The sequence below is a fragment of the Ischnura elegans genome, chromosome 1 (genome assembly GCF_921293095.1).
Source record: "Ischnura elegans chromosome 1, ioIscEleg1.1, whole genome shotgun sequence".
Lineage (NCBI taxonomy): Eukaryota > Metazoa > Arthropoda > Insecta > Odonata > Coenagrionidae > Ischnura > Ischnura elegans.
In genome coordinates this window covers 51,721,878-51,740,090 of record NC_060246.1, presented here as the reverse complement: position 1 = coordinate 51,740,090, position 18,213 = coordinate 51,721,878, and the positions used below count along the sequence as shown (strand labels likewise).

At 41.6% G+C, this 18,213-nt stretch overlaps 1 protein-coding gene across 1 annotated transcript in view; it reads left to right on the top strand.

The window, feature by feature from the left end:
* The first annotated feature begins 568 nt into the window (after positions 1-568).
* LOC124160443 (cytosolic Fe-S cluster assembly factor NUBP2 homolog) overlaps positions 569-18,213 on the top strand; it is a 29,837-nt gene continuing 12,192 nt past the window's right edge. Inside the window, exons 1-3 of the mRNA XM_046536299.1 lie at positions 569-930; positions 1,002-1,090; positions 11,691-11,800. Coding sequence (XP_046392255.1) covers positions 820-930; positions 1,002-1,090; positions 11,691-11,800 — 310 coding nt within the window. The 5' untranslated portion in view covers positions 569-819. The remainder of the gene's footprint in view (positions 931-1,001; positions 1,091-11,690; positions 11,801-18,213) is intronic.

The window sequence follows — 18,213 nt, the reverse complement described above, 5'->3', positions numbered from 1 at the left end:
GAATCACGCATCAATGCCTTGACCATGGCCCTTATTAGGTCCACGGCCTTGACGCAATTTCGGAACGGCTGCATCAAGGTCATGCATTGATGCGGTTGATGCCATGGACGCGTGATACGGAACGCACCCATTGAATGTCATTAGAGATGGACGAAATTCTGCCGTATTCGATTCATCGTATCAAATGATCATCGGTTCCAAAGCATCGATTCAGTGCGAAAATCGGGATGGTATAATCGATTACTTTGAAAATCGGTTTTATCATAAGTATGCATTGAACCGATCATGTGCAGGCAACAAATCATACGATTATACCGATATATTGAATAATCGCGAGGATATCATACGAATTTTCCCTACCACTAGCAATACAAATACACTGAAGTATAATTGCCATATAAAAATGTAACCACCGGTACTTGGCAAATGACACGCGATTAGAGATATATAAAAACAACGACTAGTGCCGCCGATTTTTAAAAGTGAAGATCGAGCTTAAATAATCGATTCAACGATTAAATCGACACCCCATAATCGATTACATAATCGGAACACAATAATCGATTCATATCTAAAATCATTATCTTCACACCGTGCCTAAGTTTCACTCCTGTATTTCGCGCTATATTTACCTTCTTAATTTCGGCAATGTTTAGGTCAGTTTATCACAGCGTTCACATTAAATAGTGCCAGTGGTTTGGTGTGTGTTGTCCAGGTTGTACAGCACTGTCCATCCGGAAAAGCTTTCGCGTTCTTATGCTGTCGAATCCCCCTTGGTATTGGAACTGATATCGCGTCAAAGTAATACATTTCAGTATAATGTTGGAAGGAGTGAAGCATGTTATCTTGGTTTTATCGGGGAAAGGAGGTGTGGGAAAATCTACTGTTAGCACACAATTAGCATTTGGCTTAAAAGATGCGGGATTCAAAGTAAGATTGAATTTGAGTTATGTAAGATCTTGGTGTCGAGTTCTGCGTCACTGTTATTGTTTTTCTAACAGGTGGGCTTGCTTGATGTCGACTTATGTGGACCAAGTGTGCCATACCTGCTTAATTTGGAGGACAGAGATGTTCATCAATGCCCCGAAGGGTGAGCTTATGTTCTAGCACTGTTTTGCCGTAACTTGAACATTTACTTGGAGTCTAAGTGGTGTATGCCAATGGAATCCCATTTATTATAAGCGTTTATAACTTAAAATTTAACAACTAAAAGTTTTATATTCTTGGAAGATTTTTCGGGTTTCTCGTAGGGTATGTTCAAGGCTCCGAAGGCTAGGTCTGCCCTCGTTACCAGGGTATAAAATTAGTACTTAGTGAGTACCCCACATAAATGGTACTCTTTGGAGTATAGAAAATTTTTCTAGACGCAGGGAAAGCATCAGCAGTGTCAATAAAAATGTTGATTTCTTTGAGCCAATGATGCAGAAGATATGAAAAATGTGTAATTTACCATGAATTGTACCTATTATAGGTATAAACGCATACAATGACAAAAAATGTCTGTTGAAAAGCCACAAAAAGTGATCCAGACTTACCTGGTTTATAATATTCCAGAACTGGTCTCTTGGCCTTTCCAACTTTGGTCTTAGGCACTTATTTATATATTGGGTCATTCCATGTCAACTCAACCAGGGTTCCACGCCCACCATTTAAGATTTTGATCATTTTTCCCTGTTGTTAGTTTCAACCTTACTTAAGAAAAATCCAAAATATTAAAGACCCATTGCAAGTATTTTCCAAGATATGAGTGTTTGTAGTCAATGAGGCACACACAAAAACTCTGCGCACCACACAAATTATTCAAAACTACCATATTTGTGCCCCTGTAAAACCTAAACCAAATGAGCGAAGCTAGTAAAAATTGTAGAGGCTATAAACATGCCGCTATAGTTTTCAAAAATTTTATCAAAACTTTTTTCTATAAATGTTCAAAAATTGCACTTTTGAATAATTTCGACAAAAAAGTGACATTTTCAAACAATGTAAAAATCACATATATCACGTGAAAGCCATACAAATATTTGTAAAAACTGTAAAGACCAACAACTTTGAAATAGGGTGAGGTTTTTGGCAATTTTGAATTTATTTGTTGATAAATCATATGAAAACGATCATTCCGCTAATGTTTTTTGTTGAAAAATGCCACTTTTTCAACTTCTAATAACAGAAAAGGGGAACCAATTAGGTGACTAAGTTTGTTAATATAACTTGCACTATCCTCCCTCTTTCAGGAAAATTAAACCTGAAGTTGCTCCCATGATTGATAGTGCTTCTATGATTTATTTTAGTGATGTTTGTAAAATGGTAGGCTACAGCACTTATGTTTCAGGGCTTCCCCCTTAACCTAAGTTGAATTTGAGTATTGAGGTTCCTGTAACCCCTATCATTCTTTAAATTTAGCAGCCAATCTATTTTTAATTTCCAAAAGGTATAAAATGGCAACATTTTAGCAAATATATGGATTAACTATATATTTGCAATTAGGCAAAAAACTGGTTGAATATGTACCTATTTGAAGAATGAGTACATACCTCTGACCTCGAAGCCTGATGGTAAGCATCCTCAACTGTTTGAATAACACAACCAATGTACCATCTGTTTTCATACTCCATGGTGACCTAAGTTCCAGGGTTTTTAATAATGTTCTTGGCACATGATTTTGCATTTCTATTTTGTAAATCAACTTTTTTTGGTACTCTGAACTTGGGCAGAGAAAGTCCACTGATTTGTAATTCATTTTAACTGATTGAAAATTTTTTGTGATGAGATCTTGTCCCTTAATTGTTTTAGAGTTTTTATACCGCATGTTCAATTTTGGTTTCCAAATCTCTACATCATCACTAAAAACATATGTTTTTTACCGTCAACATTTTTATCAACCCACTCAAAGAAACACACTGATAAAATGTTTTGTCCACTGGGTCGCTATAAACAGGCTCTTGTAGGTACACATTTTACAGTTCCCCCAATTCCATCACACACTTTTCATAAATTCTTATCTGATAAAGGCATATATACTGCTACTGCATCGTGATCCAAGCAGTCACTGATGATGCAAAAGCCCATGGAGGACACATTTTCATCAACTTTATGATAGATAACAATAGGGTAGTTTCATTCATCAAATAAAAAGAAAGGCTATGATTGCAATTCATTACCCACCATTAGTGTATTCATAATATACAAATTATTTGGTTTTAGAAATATCGGTTTAGACGAATGGCAAGGGTCAATTTTATCCCCTCTGTTGAAAACGATGTCGACTGAGATGATGAAGACGATGTCAGACTAACAATCAACTCCTCTATATCATCCTGCAAATTTTCTGCATGCCACATGTCTTCTTCCACTTTCTTGACATGCTCAACATATTTTTTTCAGTTCTCCGAAGGAATAGTATCAAAGCTTTCTACTATCAGTTTTTCCACTTCAGTCTTCTTGAACGTTGAATTCTTCATGCCGACGTAATGTTTCACTTGAGCCCAAACCTTCTCAATATGATCTAATTGGCAAATGTAATGTGGTAATCTTAGAACTGCACCGCCGTGTTCCCTTGCTAATTCATGAATCTTAAATTTTCAAATTTTTCCCGTACTTAGTTCACTGTAGATAAAAGATCTCATTTCAAGCTGTCATCATCAAAGCTAATTTCTTTACCAGCCAACCATTCCTTAATGTTCCCTTTCCTCCAGCTTGTAGTAGGCAAGGATTCCAATTTCCTTCAGTGATAAGAGGCGTACTCTACCACTATAATTGATCCTTCAGGTAGGTTTGCAAGAAGTGAGTGCTCAAACCATCTCTCGTTACACTCACCATCCACTACGTCATGCTCATCCATTGAGTTCTTTTTGCACAGAAACACATACGATGCTCCTTTTATGAACCCTTTTTCCATCCCTGTATGTATAATTGCAAATCCTCCTACTCGGGAAGTGGGGGCCATAAGCCCAGTACTTAGTCCAGCAAGGAAGGCTTGACGTGGAGATTCTATTTGTTTGTCTTGGCAAGTCATGTTCACTGTTTGTCCAACATTAATCCAAGTTTCATCTGTGAATACAATCATCCTTTGTTCGCAATGAATTTTTTAGCTGCCTTAAATAATTGTGCCGCCAACGAATAGTATCATCCCTTTCGATAAGGATGATTCTTTTCCCCCTGAATTCGTACACGAAGCCTATGTCCAAAATAAAACGATATAGTGTAGTCCTGTTTTAATCTGGGAGATCACTATCCACATTTACGGAGCTTAAGATGGATTTTAAAGTCTGTGGAATATTTTTCACCAAGGATTCATGTACCTTCCTTCAAATTCCCGATCTCACAAAATCGTCGAAAATCACTGCTCTCGAATTTTTGTAAGATACTCTTATACAGTCTAATTTCTTTAGTTTTTGAAGGAGTTACCAATGGACCACAGGAGCTTTCATTTCTCACCCTGCAAACACTGGACTCTGAGCACTCAGTAGCCTTCGATGTTTCTCGGCAGGCCTCATTAATTCAGCAGACCACACAACACTATTTCACTCCAAAAAAAGCAAAGACAAACTGAACGCCTTCGTAAATTCTTCCCCGGCCCCTTCGGCTAGGATCGCCTCTGGTGCAGATGTTTAATGGTTCCCTATGAACGGAACTTGAGGAAAAACCCAAGACCCCTTGTGTGAAAGGCATGCACTGGAAGGGGTAGTGTTCCACACAGATTATTAGATATTCTCTTTCTTGGTTTCTGCGACGGGACCAAAAACACCCAAGGCGAAATTTGCGCCTTATTTCCTAGCCATTAAAATTTGCTTGCTTTCGTGTATCAATGTATTGAAGGAAAAACAATGCTGTAACTACGTATGAGTATTCTCTGTTCAGGATATCAAACAAATAGATATATATATATATATATATCCCAGACCACAAACTTATGACATCAGATCTTGGATAAACTTTGATATACCTAGGCCGACGACTGAAATTTATCGACAGTCATACAAATACTTAGGGCTTAAATTATTAAGTATGTTCCCAAGTAATGTGGCAAACTCGGAAAAAAAGATGGGGATTTGCATCCGCTGTAAAAAAATGGCTTATTGAGTTATGAGGAAGTAGAGTTTCTACTAAGAAATGTGGCATAAAGTTTACAATAAAAGGTATATGGTATATTCTATGTATGTAATTATGCGTTTATATAAGAAGGATAATTATACTTGTGTAAATATTTGAAATATCACATTATAATAATGAATGCAATCGGTAAGATAAGAAATAACGGAATGCAAAGAAATAAATTTACTTCTCATATGTGTTAGCACTAGACCTGTACAAAAAGTGTAAGATGGTAGCCCCATAACTAGGGACATGCAAAAGTTGGGGTTATTCTATAGCCAAAAGTGGTGTTATTTTTCTACAAAAGCGATGTTATTTTGCCCTGAAATCGGTGTTATTTTAAAGGCAATATAATTGATGCTGATTGAGAGCCATCCTTCCAGTGGCCCACCCATTGCCCTAAATTTAGGATATTATTGACTGGGAATAATTTAAGCAATAATATACATGGAGTATTGACTTAATTCACCTATTTTACATATTTATCTTTCGGGTATACATGGATCTAGCTAACAGAGGAAGAAGTTACTTTTAAATATCTGTAATTTCAAATGAAATATTGCTATTGTGTTCAAGTTGTCATCTTTTACATTTGTTCTCTTATCTGTTAATACAGTGCTATGGCAGGAAAGAAATCTTTCTCAGTCCGTGTTTGCAGAAGGGATCCAAATTGCTTAAAGGCACTTAAATGCAAACAATGTCTCAGGCATTTGAGCTCCTGGATTGCTTTAATTACATCCACTGAACCCCGGGAATTTTGCTTTTGTAGTAATTTCTGTAATTCTCCCAACCCCAACATCAACTTCTCCGTCTCCATTGATTCCAGGCCATGAAGTTTTTGTTTTTAAGTCGGGGTTCATGTCTGTAGACGGAACTTCTTGGGGATCAAAAACAGATATTTTCAAATACCTATTTTTCTGCTTAGGTCTTTTACCGTAAGAGAACTAAGTTTGGTTGATGCCTTTTCAGCCATCTGCATAGGTATTGACTTTACAGCAGCTGCTTTAGAGGTTTTCATGTTTTGCAGATGTAATAAGTGGTTTTATCTAAAAAAGTACTCTTATGAATATTCTCGAGGCTCATTTTTAACTTCCTTAACTCTTTCAAAATGGTGGAGTTCTCTCCTTAACATGAATGCAGGACTGCGCTCCATGAGACTCTTCGGTCCCCTCTGTATGGAGCATTTATGTTGGACATCTGTTAAGAAAGGTCTTGCAGATAATCAAACACTCTCAACACCAACCTTTTCTGATCCTTCCAAGTGGACATTTTGCATTATCTTGGACTCTAAGGGTAGTTGGTCTCCCTCCTTTCGTGGTTTATAACCCTACCAGCGGCATTGGTTCACTGTCAACTCATGCTTTGTTTATGTGAATTAGCTATATGGATGATTGTAACGCTGCCAAAAGACAAAGAATTCAATTCTTAATTTACATCGTAAATTGCAGACTTGCAATTGAATTCCTCGATTTATTCAGAGAATTTTAAAATTTTGAATGAAGCTCTACCATCAGCATTAACGAATTTAATGCATTAACAATTTCCATGTTGATTTTATACTGAAATCGAGATATAAGTTAATATTTATGGTAGAATTTTGTTTAAGAATTGTAAACGCTGCCAAAAGACAAAGAATTCAATTCTTAGTTTATATTTTTTGAGAAAGAACCGTGTATTTATTTCGCAATCTAACTGAATAAACTATTGTATGACTGCGGTCCCTTGCCACAAAGAGGGGTAATAAGAGACGAGGGTCTAGGTAAATGCTTCCGGATTTCGGCAATTACAGATTTTGCCAGTCCATGGTGTTGGCCTGTGTTGGGTCCCGAAACTAAGACTTTGCGAACCCACGAATGTCATAAAAGGAGGAGAGCAAGGAAACGTATTTTCGGCATTAGGCCTGCGTAGGAAAATCTCAGACGAAAATTTTCCCCTTTCGTTTCCCGGGTCAAGAAACGTTCTGCCGCATAGTTCCGTCATTAGCAGCGAAAGGGTTAACTCTTTATAGAATGTGAGCATTTGGATAGTTTGAATCCTCCAGTAATTTTATTAAGTCAACCATCAGATTCCCATGGCATTTTGGCTACTTTGTAGACATCGTGAATGCGGTTTAGACATCCTCCGGACAAACAAGTCGCCTTATTTCCTCGAGTGTGTTTCTTTGTGGAAATCATGAATTTTCTCCAATTCATGGGCGATTTTCTCAAACTCAGATGCGATTTACATCATTTTTTTTCCTTCTGGTCTGCATGAAATTGTTTTTCGAGGCGTATATTTAAGCCATAATTATTTCACGGCATTGGCCGCTCACCGACGCGACGAATTTCCGCGGGCCGCCGTTCCCGCCACAGCGCCGTGAAATCCTGAGAGTTGTCTTGTCGGAAAGTGGCCTGAATTTTACGGCGCTGTGCCGGGAACGGCAGCCAGGGATAAGTCGTTTCGGCTGAAAGCTGCCACAATGTAGCTCCGTGTGTATTTCACGAAATAGACGGCTCACAGCCACTTTTTGCCGCTTTCAGACTTTAGCTTTGCTCCGGCCGTCGTCAACGGCACGGCACTGTACTTTCAAATAACCATTGGTCTCAATGCTTGTCTTCAAGCGAGTTGAACCGCGCAGTTGACGCACGGCGTTGTTGACGGTCAGCAAGGCAAGGTTCAATCCGGCCCGGCGCACATAGTGGGGCCAAACCCTACTTCAGACGGACAAAAGTCAAAATCTTTTACTAACAACACTAAAATATTCATACATATGTTTTGGAGACCGCTTTAATGAAATCCAATATTAAGTTTTCAATATTTTCGATTTTTTTATTTTTTCAATTTTATTACTTTTAGAATTTGAAAAGTAACTTGATTAGTTGTAAAAATAGATTATATATCAAAATTTGCAATAATAAAAATAAAAAAAGTTCACGTTAATAATCATAGTGGTCAGAAAAAAATCTGATATAAAAGTTGCAAAATTATTTTATATATCTTTGAAAAAACCTACATGCTTAATATAAAAATAAAGATTTGCTCTTAAGTTTGCATGTACCATTTTCCAATACACAAAGAAAGAAAATACTGCATTGAAGAGGTAGTTTTAACTTTCAAAAATAAAATACAATAGAATATGGTTTATGGCGCGTAGAGAGTGAAAAAGGACTAAATTGGCATTCCGGAATCGAATAAGTACACCTCAGTTGAACGGAAATAACCTTTTCGAGCACTTCATTCACGACAGGGTGGAAGCCTCGGGAATGGCCTCTCTACATTTCAAAAATCTCAGCCCTTGTATAGAAAACTTTACCGCTTGTATCTATGAGTAGACAAAATATATAATGCATGCAAACTTCATTTATTAAAAAATCATAATATCTTAATGGACACTGTTTATATTATAATTTACCCATTGCTATGCGGCCATTACGGCCGGATGGATTCCCTTTTGGATTGTCTTGCATAGCTAATCTTTTATCATAAAACTCTTTTTGCAACTCGATGGCAGTTGATTTCTTTTACATTATTTAGCTAATTCTTCAATTAATAATATATCTAAAAATCACGTTACGATTCCGCCCGATTATATAACTTTGCTCTTATTAAATAAAACATTTCATCGTGAAAAATCAACGACGTTCCCTTCATGATAATGAATTTCTCCAGGGCTATTTTCTCCAAAATATAAATAGTAAAAGCAAATTTATATTTTCAATACATATTCCAATTGATTGAAAGTTAAAAAAATAAAATCAAAGGGACCAGTGTACTGTTATCATAGTTTAAAATCGACCGTCCATTTAGGCGTCTGCGACTCCGGGACCAGTTCTTCGCTTTTCTCTCACTTTGACACTCATTTCTACGCGAAGGAGCACACATACCAACCCGTGAAATACTGCACTGTTATGCAGTTCAAACATCCTATCACCCAACCTAATATTAAAATAACTCATTCCAAACTTTCATTTTTGGACTTTAGTCCACTTAAAGTGGGGTTTGGCCCCACTGTGCGGCGGTGCGCCGTTTATGGCGTGAAATACACACCGTGCTACCTTGAGGCTACTTTCAAACGCGACGACTTTTCGCAAGTTGCGGAATGCGGAGTTGGTCGAATTTCACAAGTGAGGGAGGATCCCGCCAGATCTCTCTGCGAAAATACAAGAAAAAGTTCAGAATTATTAGTGCGGATGCCGTCCCCGAACCGGTCGGGCTCCCCTGTATTTTCGCCCCGTCATACGCGGTCTAAGTTTCGACAAAACTCAAATCGCTCGGGTTCGTCTCGCTCAAATTCCCCTCCGCGCAACGTGTCCCCACCGCTGTTTACAATGGCGGAAGACGTGCCAGCATGGGCGATAGCCCTACGTGAACAATTTACCCAGTTATCGCAACAGGCCGCCGTTCACCGTACGGTTCTGTGAAATTCAGGCCACTTTCAAACGAGACATCTCACGGCGCTGTGCCGAGAATGGCGGCCCATGGAAATTCGTCGCGTCGGAAAGCGGCCAATGCAGTGAAAAAAGCGTATTCGCGGGAAAATCTCGGAAATCGCGTATTTCGCGGGAAAACCCCGGAATTCGCGTTATCGCTTTTGCGACTTTTGCATGTCCCTACCCATAACTATTTAATAAGGGGTACCTATATATTCCATAATTATTCAAGTGTTTTATAATGTAATATATTTGAATGTAAATGGAATAAAGTTATATCATTATTATGTATTATATTTCATAGTATGCTTTGACAAAAAGCTCCTTTTCCACCTGAGAATTTTCCCTCTGCGTGCAAGGAAAAGCAGGAATCCTGGCCCAGCGGTGCCGTAATATTTTTTCTCAAGATCAGAACCTTGTAACTCCCTTCAGAATTGATGTAAGCCAATGATTTTTTCACTAAAAATAACTTTATAGTTTTCTTCCAATTTGATACCCAGCATATGGGGACCTACGACATAAGAAATGTAAGTTAGTAACCGAGTACTTTTTACCTTGAAAAAAATCAAAATTTTCTTGTCCTAAAGGGTGTTACGTCGGCATAACAACATTTTAACTCAATAATTGTAAAATAGGTGAAGATCATCTAAGAGAAAAAAGGTATAAAGAATTTTGTGCAGAAGATTCAATTCAATACAGACAATGGTCGGGCAACAATTGTGAGAGGAAGATAAATTTAAAAAATACAAGTTTCTAACGGAAATTTAAGGAAATGTTCTGTATAGCTTTTGTTATAATTGTTATCCTAAAACTATTGGCACCAATGAATGCAGCATCTCTTTCTACATTAGTATGCAATTTGTAATCAGTGCATAGCGCAACATTAGTTTTCGTGTTCTTATCGACAACACCGCGCTCCCGGCCTTATGGAGATTAACATGGGAAATGATTCTCCATAAGAGCCCATACTGTCAACTCAATGTGGAATGCTCTATAGCAATCCTAATTCATCTGCTCATCTGGCGCAACACACTTTAGAAATGTGTGGGTAATTTTCCTTCTCTTTAGGACAAAAAATTTCATGACGCAATCATATGGTCATGCTTTACCCTCTGCAGTATGCTCTGCATACGCCGTACGTGATCGCGTTAGTCCCGAACTTCACCTAGTAAGAGTGGTTCCGTACTTTCCAGGGTGGGCTGACTTCAAACCTCTTAAGTGTTTTCAGTGTGGGTTTAAAAGTCAGGTTTCATTTTTATTAGTTTTAATTTTATTTGTCTTCGGACCATGGCCCTTCCGAAGAAACAAGTGAGAACTTTAAAAGATTGCCTGAAAATAATTGAAGATGAAGAAAAGAATTCGGGCTGGAGGCACGTGAGTATTGCAGAACGCCCATGTAATTGGGCTGTCCACTAGCACATGATGGTAGGGGTAGAGCAAGATACATGGTGAAAACAAAAAGTGGGATGAAGTCGAGGATCAGGTGGGCGTGCCGCTAACGATTAACGCAACATTGTTTATGCTTCACCTATTGCCCGCATATATGAAAAATATATTTTATTATAAAGGAACAATTTAAACAGCGGACTATTTTTGGCCTTTGTGATCCATCTCACAACCAATCACTGCACCTGCGAAAGCCATTGTTTTAACCTTAACATGCACATTCCTCTCGTAAATACGTGTACTAGAAATGGCGTTTGATGGATAAGAATTTTTACATCAGACAGAAATCCATAATAGTGGTGCAAATGCCGAGTTGAATCCAAACATTTTTTAGCGAGGTGGCGTGTTCCTGTAGGATATTTGAAAGAGATATTAGTTGAATCGGCAATATAACCAAAGTGTTTGGATAAAGTACTAATATTCCTGTAATCAGCCAAATCTTGTTTGAATCCTTTGATGAATATCATAATTACGTGCATAAAAAACAGTGTTTCGTGGGATACAGCCAACCTAGCTAACCAATCCCAGATTGATCGTTTTCCCGCATTCATTTTTTTTTCATCCATCCCCTTGAAAAATGATAGATCGAGGTTCCACTGTATCATTTGTACCCATTCAGTATTATACCCATATCTGCTGACTTTTTTCGTGCAACTCTTTAAATATTTTGACTTATATTTACCTCTTAAAATGTAATTGTTGATGTGTGTATGATTTTTAGTGATGCATCCATTAAATTTGCAGATGGGTTCCTGTATATGCTGATCCAGAGCAGAAGCTTGCCGTTATGTCAATTGGTTTCCTCTTGAAAAATAGAAATGATGGGGTTGTGTGGAGAGGACCAAAAAAGACTGGTAAGGTATGATTAAATGATGATTACGAACACTTTTGAACTATAGGATTACAATGTCGAGCAAACAGAGTGCCATAATTATTGCTCTGTCAGGAAATCAGTTTTATTACTTGAAAAGTGTGCTCTAAAAAATTTTGATCATATTATGTGATAAATGATTCTGAAGAGAAGTTAAAACTCAGTACAGTAGACTCTTTATTTCGAAGTTCACAGGACCAAAAAACCAGAGGTTTGTAATGGTGCAGTTTGTTGGAATATTTCTTTTAGAAATGAAATTGACAAAAGATGGACTTGATGTATCAATAGTTTCTTATCAGTTTTGCAAAAATAATCTCTACTGAATTAGTGTAACAGGACCTTCACTTTTGAACCGGTTTGGGATTGTTTGTGGGGAAGTGACTGAGTAGCTGATTCATATTTTCATTTTGGCCTATAGACTACAACTGAAATAAAATTCACATTTGTGAGTCTCACGCTGACTTGCATTCCCACCATACTTACCTGTAGAGCAAGCAGATACCTAATGCCTTCCTCCCACCTCTCCCTGCATCCGGTGAGAAGAGCGGTGGGAACTGCAAGCTGGCTGACGGCGTCGGTGGGAAGGAGACACGACGTGTGGAGTTGGTTTGTAGACGCCTTGTGGAATGGTTGTATCTTAACTCGAATAAAGAGGAGTTATGGAAAGGACCGGGAATTGGTTATTAATTCCTTAATTCCCTTCCTCGCGTTCCCTCTGCGACCTCCGGCGGACCCGAGAGACTTTACAGTGGTGTCAGAAGCGCGATCAAACCGGAGATCGTAGATATCGCGAGGAAGCAGCAAGAATGGCGAGTCGCGTGAGTTTTGGGGGGCATGAAATGCCGCTGCAGAGTGTCATTGATGACTTCGGGGAGAAGATCAGCATTCTGGCTAAGGAAAACGAGGAGCTAAAGGAACGACTCTGCAGCGCGACTCAGAGCTCTGCTCCGTCGCGGGGAAACAAATTCTCGCTCATCAGCGGCATCGATGTATTCACTGGCCGCCCCGGGGAGAGTGTTGTAGCTTTCATCGAGCGAGTGGAAAGCGTGGCAGAATTGAGTGGCTGGACCAGCGAAGAGACCCTGAAGGCAGCGAGAGTGCGTTTGGGCGGTGACGCAGCAGAGTTCTGTCGTATCAAGGAGGAGTGCTACCAGGCGGCTGATTTTTCAGTTTTTAAGAAGTACCTCCTTGATCGATATCGCCCGAAATTAACGGCTCGATTCTATCGCGAGCAGTTAGGATCGGTGAGACTAGGGCAGGGAGAGGACTTAGAGTCCTTCGCGGACCGGGTGAGATCGATTAACTCTCACACGTATGAACTTCCGACCCACGCCGACATGGCTGCCGCGATCAAGCATGAAGCCGACCAAAGGGCCCTGGACGCATTCCTTCGTGGTCTTCCCGGTGAGCTCGGTCGTCTGTGCCGCTTGGCCGTGCCGGCGTCGTTCGACGCGGCCCTTGAGACGGCTATTCGGATCCGCGAAGCTGATCGCAGTCCGCGAGCCCCCTCGCCGGTCCGCCGTGTTTTCCGTTCCCCAGCGGAGGCGGGGCGGAGGTGCTATGAGTGCGACTCTCCAGACCATCTCGCGCGAAGGTGCCCCCGCCGGAGGTGTTATGCTTGCGGAGCTTCTGGCCATATCGCTTATCAGTGCCAGCGGAAACCCTCAGAGAAGCCTTTAAATGGCGGCGGGTCCGGAGGCGCCACCCAGGCCGGACCCCTGTAACCCTGTTCCTTCCACGGTTAGAGGCCGCTAAGCGGACAGAGGATTTAGTGGTGGCAGTTAGCGTCGTGGGAAAAGACTGCAGATTTTTGGTGGATACCGGTGCCCAAGTTTCCTTGGTAGCGCGTGGTGTGAACGGGGGGTGAACGAATTAGAAGATCCCCATATCGTATAAAGGGCATTTCGGGGGAGACTGTGTATAACCATGGTGTAGAAACGGTGAAATTAGTGCTGGGAAAGTGTTCTTATAGTATAGATATGATAGTGGTAGATTCGGTGGGAGAATATCAGGGGCTTTTAGGGTTAGATTTCTTGGAAAAATACGGTGGACTAATTGATGTGAGTAAAAAGACGATGAAATTGGGTGACGTTTACGTTTCGTTGAGAGGCAAGTGCAGCGCGCCTGAAGGATGCGAGGAGAGGAAAAAAAAGAGTGCAAGGGTCGTTGGAGTGGACGTTGAAGTTCCCATTAAATTAACTGATGAGACAGTGATTCCGCCCAGGAGCGAAAAATTAGTGTGTTGCAGACTGTCAGATGACGCCCCTCTTGAAGGAGAATACATTACAGAGCCAGAGGTGATAACGGACGCACACAGTTGTGCTGTAGCGCGGGGTGTGTGTAAGTTTGAGAGAGGACGGGAGGTTATGGTAAAAGTAGGGAATTTCGGACTGGATGAGGTTGTTTTGAGACGGGGAACAAAAGTGGCAACTCTCCATGAAGTGGAGAAAATTTTTAAAGGTAACTTCACAGGCATAAGGCACGTCCGAGCAACGACTACCGAAGAGCGAAAGATAGATTTCCGGGAGAAGTTAGCGGATCTGGATGAACCGGAAAGGAAGGCGTTGCTACCCCTGTTGAAGGAGTACCAGAGTTTATTCACTGAAGGAAAAATACCTCCGGCCACAACAATTACCTCTCACAGAATCCCCACGGGCAACTCTCCACCCATTTATCGCCGCCCCTATAGAGTGCCATATCACCAGAAGGAAGTGATTCAAACCCTTGTGGACGAGCAGTTACGGGCCGGGATAATTGTCCCTAGCAGTAGCCCCTGGGCTTCACCAGTCGTCATTGTGCCAAAAAAATCAGCTGACGGCACCCCATCTTATAGATTTTGTGTTGACTTCCGTGGCCTTAATGCAGTGACTACCCCAGACGTGTATCCCCTGCCAAATATAACAGAAACGTTAGACTATTTAGGGAGGAGCCGTTACTTTTCCACGTTAGATCTAACGAGTGGTTATTATCAGATCCCTATGCATCCTGACTCCAGAGAGAAGACTGCCTTTAATGTAGAGGGCGGACATTTTGAATACAACCGCATGCCTTTCGGATTACGCAACGCCCCTAGCACGTTTCAACGCATGATGGACGGCGTTTTGAGAGGACTAAAGCCCACACAGTGTCTCGTCTATTTGGATGACGTCATTGTATTTAGTTCCTCCATGGATGAGCATGTTGAAAGGCTGAGAAGCGTGTTCGATCGGCTGCAAGAGTCAGGTTTGTCGTTAAAAATTGAAAAGTGTCACTTTGCTAGAGAAAGGGTAAGGTATTTGGGACATGTGATCGACCGGGAGGGTGTTCGTCCGGACCCTGAGAAAATAAACGCGGTTATGAATTTTCCTTCACCAAGTAATACCAAGGAAGTGCAATCGTTTTTGGGACTCGCCAATTATTATAGGCGCTTCATAAATAATTACGCTGTGGTCGCAAGACCGCTAACGCGGCTCCTCAAGAAGGGAACTAAATTCATATGGACACCTGACTGTGACGCGGCGATGGAATCCTTGAAGGCGGCCTTGGTAAGCACTCCGGTGCTCGCCTATCCTGACTTCGCAAGGCCATTCGTTATCTCCACTGACGCCAGCAACTTTGCGGTGGGCGCGGTGTTGTCGCAAGAGATAGACGGCGAGGAGCATCCCATCGCGTATGCATCGCGGCAACTTCAAGCAGCGGAAATAAACTACACGACCACGGAGAAGGAGCTGTGCGCGGTCGTATTCGCGGTTCAGTATTTTCGCCCTTATGTGTGGGGTCGCCCATTCAAAATAATCACGGATCACGCCGCCCTCCGATGGCTTTTTAGTCTTCGCGATCCCAGTAGTAGATTAACCAGATGGGCGCTGAAATTAGCCGAATATGAGTATGAGGTTATTCACAAGCCAGGAAAACTCCACCTTAACGCCGACGGGTTAAGCCGAAAGATACGAGTGATGGAGGTAATGGATGATGAAGATTGGAAGAAGTACCAAGCCGAGGATATGGAATGCCAGGAGTGGAAGTCGTGCGAGAGTTTTGAAGAGAAAAATGGACTGCTGTTCCGATCGACAAGTGAGGGATTAAAGGTGGTGGTTCCTGTGAGCCGACGGGAAACTGTGTTCCGCCAACATCACGACCACGCTCTGTCAGGACACCTAGGAGTAAAGCCGACTATTAGACGAATACGACAGATGTACTGGTGGCCCTCCCTTGATAAAGATGTGAGAGAGATGATTGCTAGCTGTGTTCCTTGTAATCAACGTAGCCCTTACGGCAAGACGAGGGCACCCTTGAAGAAACTTCCAGTAAGTACCTCCCCATTTTCCTTCATCAGCATAGATATTGTTGGGCCCCTGCCGCGCACCTCGAACGGCAACCGGTTTATACTTACCATTCTCGATCATTTTTCACGATATTTAGAGATGGTGGCCATTCCCTCACAGACAGCGGAAGTGGTGGCCGACGCTCTACTTAGGCGGTGGATTTTGAAATTCGGTGTTCCTGATTATATACTGTCGGATCAGGGCCCTAACTTTGAGTCGGCTTTGTTCCAGAATTTGTGTAAATTTCTAGGGGTATCTAAATTACGTACATCACCCTTTCGGCCCAGCTGTAACGGAAGGTGTGAGAGAGTGCATCGAACCATCTCGCAAATGCTAAGCCACTATGTTAATGGAAGAGACAATAGCTGGGATATGTTGTTAGCGTTTTCGGTGGCCGGATATAATTCATCCTATCATAGTAGCACGCGAGTGACTCCGTTCAAGGTGATTTTCGGTCGCGAAATGAAGACGCCCTTCCATTGCTTAGAGACCGTAGAGACTAGTACGAGAGATTCATATGTGGACGAACTGAGTGATCAACTCAAGCAGATTTGGAAAGAATGTTTGGGGAACAGTGAGAGGGCCCTTGAGTCGCAGGCAAGGCAATACAACAAGAGGAGCAGGGATGTGAACTACCAGCCGGGTCAATACGTTTACCTAAACGACCCCTGTATAAAGCCCGGCAGAATCCGCAAGTTCCACAAACCGTTTTCGGGGCCTTATAAAATCCTTGAGGTGCTCAATGACTCTAATCTACGTTTGCAGCTACGTTTTAGGACTATCGTGGTGCATAAAGACCGCGTTAAAGCACATAGGGGTGTGAGAAATAAGGAACATGAATTCGCAGACGCAATCAGGGGCGAGAAAAGGCGTGGGCGTCCGAGATTACTGATGGCGAGTGGGAAAGGAGTTGAGGAAGCATCAACGTCTCCAGAAATCGTTTCCACCTCCCCTTCTTCCACTCCAAATGCAACAACGAGGAAGAAAGAAATAGTAACAGTTTCCCTCCCTGTCCCTTCTTCGAAAATTGATGCCGTTTCCGATTTGGAGAGCGAGGCATCTTGGTCGGCGGTTTCCGATCATTCGGAGGACGAGCGCGCAGACGAATGGAAAGCCGACCGACCACGCCCACTCCGAGCAGAGCAGCCGTTACCTCAGCGTTCGCCGTACCCGCTGCGAAGTAGGCGGCGAGTTGCTGATAAAGACAAGGAAGACCCCGTGGAGATTGTTGACACGTCGGCGGCGACCTTGCCCGTTATGACCTTGCCTTCCTCCCTGTCCCCACCCCATTTTGAAGATAGCGCGGACCGCGCGAAGATAACGCAGACAGCAGCGGAGACTCCTTCGACCACCATGCCCCCTGAAGCTCTCCCATCCCTCAGTGCAAATTCCCCCCAAGTGTGTCCCGGTGCATATGATGAGCAAAGCAGCGAGAGTAACTGTGAAAGTACGACGCTAGCCGTTTGCCCATATAATTTGAGGCCACGGCCATGTTAAAAAGTGAGTGATGAGGCCATTATGGTGTTGGCCGAGTGTTTGCCCGAGGGGCGTTGAGTGTTTTTGAGTGTATGTAAGTCTACGAATGTAGCATCTATGTAAGTGCGACGGGACAGAGTGTTTTCCATTTGGATGATGGAGTACTGGTTGAGAAAAATATTTAAAATTGGTGATTGCGTTATGTCTTTTCATGATTCGAACAGTGATTTTGTATGTTCTGGAATTTTGAGTTGGTAATGGTATCATCTTTGCCCAGTTGATTGTATGATAAGTACAGTGTTTGTGTTGATTCAAGGGGGGTTATTGGGTTTACTACGAAGCACGCAAATTGTTCAAATCTCTTTCTAAATGACTTGTGCTGACTTTGAAGGGGTTACCATAATCAATATAGTGTGGGATTGTGATTTTCTTCATAGCGTTATATTGGGTTTTGGGTTCATTGTGGTGTTGTATTCCTGTCTTGTTTTTTCGACATTTTATCCTATTCTCCTATCGGTGGTGACCAATGTCTTATTTTTTATTTTGACTTTTCAGTATAATCGATTGTTTGCAATTTTTATGGAGCTGTTAATGTTAAGTGGTATAAATCTCTATG